Source organism: Diadema antillarum, unplaced genomic scaffold (genome assembly GCF_040938485.1).
Source record: "Diadema antillarum isolate AM-2024a unplaced genomic scaffold, OU_Dant_1.0 seq00000565_RagTag, whole genome shotgun sequence".
NCBI classification, from domain to species: domain Eukaryota; kingdom Metazoa; phylum Echinodermata; class Echinoidea; order Diadematoida; family Diadematidae; genus Diadema; species Diadema antillarum.
In genome coordinates, this window is record NW_027271504.1 from 688,768 (window position 1) to 698,888 (window position 10,121).

Here is a 10,121-nt window from a genome sequence, read left to right on the forward strand (position 1 = left end):
GGCAATGAACTCAATGCGGTATCGGCGTACAGAGGGAGATTAAAGGTTATAACATGTTGACTGTTGATACTGTAGTTTCATGACTTGCGTGCCGCTCAGAATCCTAGGGGGTTTCGTACACATAAATGCACACACACACACGCACACACACAAACACACACACACACACACACACATACACAAACATTAATGCATTCGGCTATCAATAGGGGCTGCGTAATCATAAGTACTAGTGTAGTGTACTAGAGCCGAAACTCGACATACTATTTATCCAAGAAAGATTTATTCTTCGCTCGTGGATCCAGGGCCGTCCGCCATTATTTACAGCGCCACTAGTAGTAGATATCTATGGGCTGCAGCAAGTGCCGTAATGTCGCCTATTCGACTGAACGAATGCTGATCTTCACTTCAGTGTTTGTTTGTCGTCAGTTTCGAGGGTTTAACCAGTTTGAAGTGAACGAAGGCCGATCTCATGATCATGACCGTCGGTAAGATGGCGTCGTTCACTCTGCGACTTCCGTTTACGCTAGGACTGTCCAAGTTCACTAACATCATTTCCCGTCAACATGGCCAGAGAATCTGGACGCGGACTTTTCTGACTCAGGCGGCGCCAGTTTTCAGTGTCCTCCCTGAAATTGGTTTCATGGATGGACACATGGACATTAGTGCTAGCGGGTTACAACCCGGACAGCGCGTCGCGTTACGAGCCCGAGTGAGGTCTGAATGTGGCAGGTTTGGGTTCGAGTCTCAAGGGCACTATGAAGCTGATGCGGATGGTAGACTGTCGGGTGTGTGTCATTACATGGTTTGTATTTCTCATTTGATGCACGTCGTGTTGGGAAATTACGAGATGAAAAAAAAAGTTGGTATATTGAGGTATGCATTAGGGCCTATGCTCTTATCTGTCGCTCACTTGATTAAGCACATAATTGATCATAAGTCAGTTCTGAATAAAGAATATCTAAGAAACACACAGAAGATGGAAACTCATATGAAAAGATGTGAAAATATATACCATTGTTCTATTCATAGAGCAAAGAATTAATTCATTGTAGAGGAATGTTGTGGGCACACAGAAGAGGAATACGTGAAGGAAATCAGCATGAAAATATGATAAGCCCATATGTACCGCAGAGATACGTCAAATTCTGTTTGTAAAAATTAATGCACCGCAGGTCAATGCTATAAATTGGTGGAGATGAGAATTGGGCTTTTATCTTTTTGCGAGATACCAAGAAAACACTTATGATATAGTACAGAAAATACAATTTTAAGATGAATTCAAAGTTTATTTGATGAAAATCGGGTTTGGAATGACTGAAACATCCAAAAACAAAGTAAAACTAGAAATGTCGCTATGGCGACTGGTATGCCTCCGCCATAATGCATGATTCTCCTAATAGGTCTAAATAGTACATGCGGACAATGTGTGATTACATTTTCACAAAATTGGCAAAATGTTAAAATGACAAGTTTGTCACTAATGTGTTGAATGCTCACCTTCCTTGACCTAGGTTTAATTGGATGAATAGGAGAGCATGTATTTGGGATTTACAGACTTTAACTTGACTTTGACCCATTCATACATTTATGCATGGAGTAATTTTCAAGGTATGGAGAAAAAGTGCAATTTCTGTATTGAATAGTAAATTGCTACCATTTTCATCTGGCCTTTGACCCTAAAATTGATAAGGTAATCACTGTCAGGCAGAAGATGCATAGATATGTAGTACGTTTCAAGACAACTTTGAGCCACTTCCGAGATATGGAGGAAAAACTTAGTTCAGCACTTTCACTTGATCTTTGACCTTTTGACCTTAGAGGCAAAAACAAAAGAAAAAAAAAAACTTTCCAGAGAATCTCTATTAGGTTAAACATGCATACACCTAGTGTAAAAAAAAATAATAATAATCCTGCTGGCATTGCATAAACATGAGGGAAATAGTAAAATTTTGAAGTGTTGCCCTTGACCTTTGACCCCTGACCTTTGACCCCATGAACCCTAAATTCTCTAGATAATCACTGCCAGTCAGTACATGTATATATTATCTTCCATGCAGAGACCTTGAACAATTTCCAAGGTACAGAGAAAAAAAGGTAAAGTCTTAATATATTTACTTGACCTTTTGACCTTTGACCTTTGACCTCACGACCCAAACTTTCACCAGAGAATCTTAATTGGTTAATACATGTATACACTAAGTTTCAAAAAAAATGTCTTCAGGCATTGCAAAGATATGATGGAAATAGTGAAATTCTATGTATTTGACCTTGACCTTTTGACCTTTGACCTTGAGCATATGCACCCAAAAGTTGATAGGCACAGCTTCCCCCCTAATACACATACATGCCAAGTTTCATTAGGATACCTCAAAAGGTTTTGATAGTTACCTTGTCCACAAAATTTATTACGGACGGACGGACAACCCGAAAACATAATGCCTCCGGCACCACTTCGTGGAGGAGGCATAACAAAGCGATCGTAATAAAGTGTGGGTCCCACACTTTATTAGAATCGCTCTTTCGTGGATACCTTAGCCATTTCAAAACCAATCTTCACAAATAAACATTGAATTCCTTATAGAATTACATGCTCTTTCATATTTCATAAGAGGTTTCTCATCATCTCACCAAAAAAAAAAAATGTTAGAAACCTGAAATTAGGTCTCAACCGAAACCATACGATCCCTTTAACCTGTAGAACTTCTTCAGTGATGCAGTAATGCAGGTTGTCTGTATCTGACGCCTGCCTTTTTCTGGGATGGGGATATATGATGCTGTAAATACCAATAGTGGTAATCAAGCTTCAGCGTGTTCAGGATGCATGTGCGAGACTTGTGTCCAGTTTACATTGTACACCCGTTTTGATGAAGTTACATTGGTTGCCAGTAAGGCAGAGAATTTCATTTAAGATTTTATTACTTACAAAGTATTGAATGGCCAAGCACCTGGTTATGTATGAGAATTCATATCAAGAAAACCTGGATAATCATGGATAATTATAATATCCATATATATTCGCATAATTTACGAAGTAGGCCTACACATGATAAGCTGCATCTTAAGCAATCTCACTTAAAGGGACATTCCAGACGATTTTCATCATTTCACATCATGTAGTACATAAATCGACAACTCCATGTATAGATTTGTGGAATTTATTGTGGCTCTTGTGCAGAGAAACAATACTTTGGAAAACCTTAAACAAATTACACTGAACAAGGATAATGACATAGGAGGTTCACATATTTCAGAAATGTAGCCGTGTAATTTCATCAGAGGGATTTGTTCTAAGTTTTGAAAATATTCTTATTTTGCATCCCAATTATCACAACTTCTGAAACTCTGTCCTCAGTATAACTAATTTATCGTTTTTTACATGTAAAAATCTGAAAATCATTCGGAGGTCTCATTTAAAAACAAAAGCAATTTGGGGGATTGTGCCTTTAGTTGTGCTGCTCCAAAATTTTGGAATAAATTACCAAAGAAAATGAGGAAGGTCCCATCACTTGCTGTCTTCCAATCTTTGTTGAAGACTTACTTTTTTTCAGAAGCCTTTGATTAATTTGTTACTTATTTTTTGTGTCTAATCAGTAACAATGTTAGGATCTCTGTTGCATCACAGCACAGTAGAGTATATTTGTATAGTAGTATAGCTGCGCTATAGGCTTACAAATCTGTCTAATAATAATAACGATTTCTATAATCTCCCCTGTCCCCGAGCCCAGTCAACACTCAGCCGTCTCTGGGCGGAACCTACACCGGAATCGAGCCAATGGGACTGCTGTGGAGCATGCTTCCGGACGAAGTATCAGTCAGAAAACTAGCTCGTCTTGTTAAGATTGAGCCAACTGTGCATCAGTGGGTCTACACGTTCGATCTCTTCGACGGGATAAACGGGGACACCCGTGAAGCAGAGGTTGCTATCGATTCTAAAGTAGTGAACAGAATATTCCTTTCGCCCAACGTTGAAATGACGTCCGTAAAATGTGGATCTGCAGTGGGAATGCTGTACATGCCACGGGAAGACGGTGCAGTTGTGGAATGAAATTACGTGTATTTCTTTGTCGCACAATCTTTTTTTTTTCCAAAAAGAAGTTTTCACGTTTTTAGACTGATCATTTAAACCGTACAAGTTTCAGTTTCAGTTTCAGTTTAGTTTATTTTGCACCAAGCATTAAAAATATACAGAGCATACAATAAAACATGAATGTACCAAATGAGATACATAAGAGAAAATTCATTTAGGAGACATAGGACATACAAGTAGAAATAATGTGACGGTATGACTACATACAAAGACAATGCCATTGGTGGGGGAAGCAGCAAAAAAGGAAAAGCCCTTGTGAGTAGCCGACCCATTGTACTGTAACATACATACCTTTGACAGATTTAAGAAAAAAAAATGTCAGTTAAGTTGACAAAACAGAACAAGTCAAAACAATGCAATCATTACAAAAGAAAACAACTGAGGTATGGACGATAACAACCCAGAAAACAGAAACAACAAAAATACGCCTTGAATTCACTATGTTTGTAATCTTCCAATAAAAAGTGTTTATATTTGATTTTGAAATTACTTATAGATTTTGATGCTCTAATTTATCTAGGGATAGAATACCATATATGAGGGCCCTGATATATAACTGAGTTTTTAAAAAATGAGGTGCGCATGTGATATAGCTGATGATAGTTTGCAGAATTTCTTTTTCCGTAATTATGGATAGTTCTGTTCAGCGAAAACAAACGATTTTAGTCATTTTAAAAGGAAATAAAAGCTTTAGTCATTCAGAATGACGATCTGATTAATTTGTATGCCATGGACATTGTGTTGCAATCAAACCAACAAAAAAATGATAATGTTCATAAAAACATTAATTCCCCTATGACGTCAACACAAAAGGTCACACGACTTTCTACTTTTGTGCATAGTATATCTGTGTAGAGAATGGCTGTCCTATATTCCTACAGAAGGTCCGAGGCTCTATTTCTAATTGCTTTGTTGTTTATTAATTGTTCAACTTTTGCTCAGAGCCTCAGGACAAATGCATGTTTTCGTAATTTTTCTTGCATGTTTTGATAATTTTAGTAGGCCCTACTGACAGACCGCTGTTTTGACACAATAGCGCTGTGTCTTTATTAATTACAAATTTGTTGCATAGCAGTATGACGTGCACTGACAATACACTACATGATAACGTTAATCTCATGCAGCCGTCCCAGGACCACTCCCTCTCATCATTGACTTGCCGGGACTGTCCCCGAGAAGCGTCCAGGACAGAGCCCCTCTCCTTGCGTCTCACGGCTTCGCTGTTTTTGACCTCGATTACTTATCGCCTGTACGAGACGAGCTCGAGAGCATCGGGTATAGCATATGCATAGACAGCAAAATGTTCTACGTGAGTGCATGCTTTGATTGCAAAAGTTACGGCAACATGAATGTAAGGGGAGACTCGAGACCGTATCAGGGCAATTACTCCCGAGGGCAATTACCTCTCAGCTAAATACTGGTTAGTGATAAGGTTAGGGTAATGATTATTGGTAGGGTTAGGTTTAGGGTAAAGAGTTTGGGTTAGGGTTGAGATTAGGTTCTTGATCATAAATAGGGTTAGGGTCATGGGAATGGTCCGGGGTAATTGCCCTGGGGGTGATTGCCATAGACCCCTTAAGACATAAAGGTGCCTCATATTACCAACTAAAACTCACACAGAAGTGTATACGAGGTGTACTCACAGGACCAGAAGTGAGAAGGCGACTTGTGTAGAATTAAAAGTCTGGAGTATGATTCAACGTGTCATCTCCAGCCACCAATTTAAAGCGTATGAAACCTTTAAAAGGGTAAATTTCTACCAAGAAGATTGAAGGAAATGACTTAGATTAATAAATCTTCATAAAGAAATCAACTTTACAGATCAAGCGGATAGAAAATTTTGTCAAGCTGTGAATTCCCTGAAATTGTCGATTTTGCAGGATGTTCTTGACTTTGCAAGGAATCATCCCCGTCTTGACGCGGACAGGGTCGGTCTTTCTGGAGCCTGCTACGGTGGCACCATCGCCCTTTTCGCCACGTCGCTATTGGCTGATCTTCCTGTACGCTGTGCAGTCATGCAGAGAATATACGACGCGCTTCTCTTCAGTGGCTTCCGCTTGTCAGATGGGTCACCGATAATTCTTCCGTGGTAAGTTTCTTTGTTTCAATGATATGACAACACAGGCTCTTAGGATTTTCCCTCTCCATAAACATCTTTTTGGAAACTGACGAGATGGAAGTTGTGTGTAGGCTTCTTGGTGGAAGAAAGGAATAGATTATGCTTTATGGAAATAGTCATATGTCGCGTATATGACAACAATAACTAGTCATTACGAAAAAAAGGTTCATAAGGATGGTTGATAAAAATAGATAAAGAGTTTTCTAAACACATCTACCTGACCGTTTCGACGACGGGGTGCCATCTTTCTCAAACGATGGGTAACCGACAACTGATGTGTTTGCGCATGTCAGTAGCAATAACCAAGGTGTGACATCCGGGTGATAGCGTCATCGTTAATGTCAGACAGTTGCCAACTGTGTGGTTTGGTAAGGCTCTTCCAAACATGTAATAAGTTGTCTGGACATATCAATAATACAATGATTTTTTTTTTTTTTTGGGGGGGGGGATAAACTGACAATATGGACATTGTCATGGTGAATGGGCTGAATTTGAATAGATGTTGCGAAGACTATACTTTTAATTTAGGCCATATTGCAGAATACCAACATTTACAAATAAAATGTACTGAGGTGACGATAAAGTGGTTTGAGTAAATGGGGCACGAGGAAACATTTACATGGAGAACTTCTAATTTCTATCTTTTTTTCTATTTTTGTTTCGTTTTGTGTATGGGTCATATTTTTACGGTTACTCCACCGGTAAGTCATTTCGCATTTGTAGCTCTCCTTCCTTCTGAGTTTTGTGAATTAACCCGTGTTTTTATGTATTCATTGGCATCCCCGAGTTATTTAGGTATGATACCATGATAAATCATGTATAAAGTAGCAAAAGTTGTTTACGAGAAGCTGTTATTCGTGTCAGTTGATGATAAAGTTGTATAACGCCCACTCGCATGCCAATGTCAAACATCTTACAAATTGATACGTTATAACAGTAAATCATTTTACGCACGGTGTTAACATTGTTGCAATTCTGATTGCTAAAAGTATGAAAACGTCCGTACTCTAACTACGACATTCCATAGGCCTATAATTCAAATGAAGGACAATTTAGACAGTCCTGCGTGTATCTCCATTCATGAAACTACAAGGCTAGTCTACCTTCATATTGTCGAAATTCCTTGCTATCCCATTCAATTGACCTATTTCAGGCACCCTGACGATTTCACAACCACAGAAGTACGTGAAGACGGTAGATCATGGATAACATACAAACGTGATCACCGCGTATTTGACGAAACGACGAGGGGCAGTTACATTGCGCAGGTAAATGTTGATTTCTCATGATCTCTTAAGATTATAGTAATATGAGATCATTACCGTAACAAGAGACAAGAGACGAATTGCTTTTTAATTTCACTTGTTCGGTTCGGTTTCTCTTAACAAACCACATCGAACAAACAAAAATATAAACAGTAGCGTAATACTCTATCAGCTGAACAACACATATTGTATTTCCATATTATATGTCAAGATATGTCAAGATCAAAAAAGATAAAGCTCGGGAATAAAGTTGACAATTCATTCATTCCTTCTGGGCATTTTCGTAATACAATAGTCTGTGATGTGCTTTCATAAATTGTGTTTCAAAGAAAGAAAGTCATGTAAGTGTGCAGTATTTTAAAATATCCGCCGTCCTCATTCGACTTGTGTGCATTACAACCGTAGTCTGTTTGTTCGTAAAAAGGTTGAAGGAATATCGTGTCCACTGCTGTTCTTGGTGTGCGAGGGCGATACAATCCCGACGGAGAGATGTATGATGAGGGTAAGTTTGACTTATTTTTTGCGTGAGAATTACATGTTGTTGTACATGCAGTTTGTTTTCTTTCTTTCTTTGTTTCTTTGGGGTTTTTTACTTGATAATCATTGCTCGAGCAGAGTATAGACGTGACCACAAAATTAAGTTTGAGCGTGATTAGACCTTAGACAAATTCGCGCTAAAATATAACATTAACACCATCGCAACTTGTCTTTTCATCATTTTCTCAATCATCACGTTAATTTAAGGTTTGTTTTGTTGAACAAATTCTCATGGTCGGGTATTCGTCATTTCCAGTATATGTGGATACAACAAACAGCTCGCCTGTGAACAGTGCATGTGCGAGACTTGAGCCTGTCTGCACCATGAGAGGGCGCTGTATCTTTGTGGCGACAGAGATGACACACCAGACTACACAGTACGACGTCGGCGTTCAGAATCCTCGATCTACCATTCTTTACCCTAATTTGTCAACATGATTTTCTTGTGGCTATCAGAAATGTCTTGATGGACTATATCAGAAAATTTCATGGAGTTCAAAACTGATAATGAAAGAAAAGTACATAATCTCTTTTCAAAAGTATGCCGATCGTAAGTATGTTTTCACTCGAACCTTGGCCTCCAGTCCTTCTATTGATTCATGAGAAGTATTTCCTTTCTCTGCATACCGTTAAAGCTATAGGGTCCCGCATGAACAGCAATAGTACGACTTGTTACAGACAAAGCCTTCCGTCCGTCAATCAAATTCCAGACTCTTAAAAAAAATGATACATGTTCGCCAACTTGTATGCGTGAGGAGGATGAATGCCACTGTGATATAAAACATCAAACACACGTAGTCACAAAATCCATTGAAGCTATATACAACTTCTTAGCTCGCTTCTTGTCTGCAAAAGAAAAAAAATACACAGTACTCGATGCGTAAACATCATGCCAACCGTTCCTTTTCCTGTTTTTATACTGTTTTTGTTCTGGAGGGGTTTTTGCCAATAATGCTGCAATTTCATGAAAAATACTGTACTTCCTTTTTCGCATTACTACGCAATATCTATTGCAGAAAAAGTAAAGCTATTGTTTCTCACCTATAGAGCTCTCAGAATGCTTAAGTGTTGGCATACTTGTACTGTAATCCTAGTTCAAGTTCAAGTTCAAGTTCAAGTTCGTTCAAGTTCGAATCACTAGTAATTACTAGTGAGTTGCAAACAAAAATAATGTATAGCGCCCGCCACGAGGGACTGTCACACTGAACGTTCTTTGAACAGTAGGACCATGTTCACGTTTTATACCCTTTGTCCCTCTATTCTTGATACCATTCATAAACAATGTATACATACCTTTCATTCACATCACTCAGGCAGCTCACCGACTCGAAGAAGCTGGAAAGGGTCATCTCCTTGACTACACCAGTCTACCAGGGGCGGGTCACCTGTTGGAGGCGCCCTACGTGCCGCTCTGCCCTCAGTCTCGCCTCTACCTGCCACACTTTACTGATGGTAAGTCCAGTAGCAGGTCTGAGGGCCGCCCATGATCTGTATAATCCACAATATTTCCAAGTCTGAATGACACAGTTTCGCTTTTGTGACATAAAGGCCCAGAACATAATTGTTGATTATACCTATTCCCGTTCACTCTGTCTACCCCCCCCCCCCACAAAAAAGTAAGAATTCTTACCTTATTTTTTTCTTCATGGTTGCCAAAATAGTCGTCTGCTAATCGATCTCTTACACTGTTTCATATTATTCGATAGTTACGTACATCCAGTGGGGAGGAGACCAACTATTGCACGCCAAAGCACAAGAAACGGCCTGGAGGAAGACTATCAACTTCTTCCGGACGCACCTTGGTCCGATGGCCATGCTCAGAAACGACTGGGTTGATGAAGACCTCGCATGAAAGACTGGAGTGTCTCTTTTTGTTGTTTTCATCACGCATGTATATTATGTCTCTATCTGAAAGAGTTACAATACGTGATTCGAGTTTCGTGATTATTTCACCAGTAATTTCGTTAATGTCTTCTCATCCAGCAAATGCAACTGTTCTGTACTGCCATGCAGTACATTCTATCGACGTATTTAACGATTTAAAAAAAAAGAAAAGAAATATGAAATCTTTCACATGGAAAATTTAACACAGGAAATATTATACCGCACA

The 10,121-nt window shown here is 39.1% G+C and overlaps 1 protein-coding gene across 1 annotated transcript; it reads left to right on the forward strand.

Annotated features, from left to right (window-relative positions):
- Positions 1 to 432: 432 nt before the first annotated feature.
- Positions 433 to 9,863, forward strand: LOC139735199 (bile acid-CoA:amino acid N-acyltransferase-like). Its single transcript, XM_071645958.1, has 8 exons — positions 433 to 788; positions 3,729 to 4,031; positions 5,215 to 5,399; positions 5,971 to 6,179; positions 7,363 to 7,477; positions 7,899 to 7,976; positions 9,325 to 9,463; positions 9,718 to 9,863. Exons 1-8 carry the CDS (start codon positions 473 to 475, stop codon positions 9,861 to 9,863), a joined length of 1,491 nt encoding a protein of 496 aa, XP_071502059.1. The 5' UTR covers positions 433 to 472.
- The last annotated feature ends 258 nt before the right edge of the window (positions 9,864 to 10,121 follow it).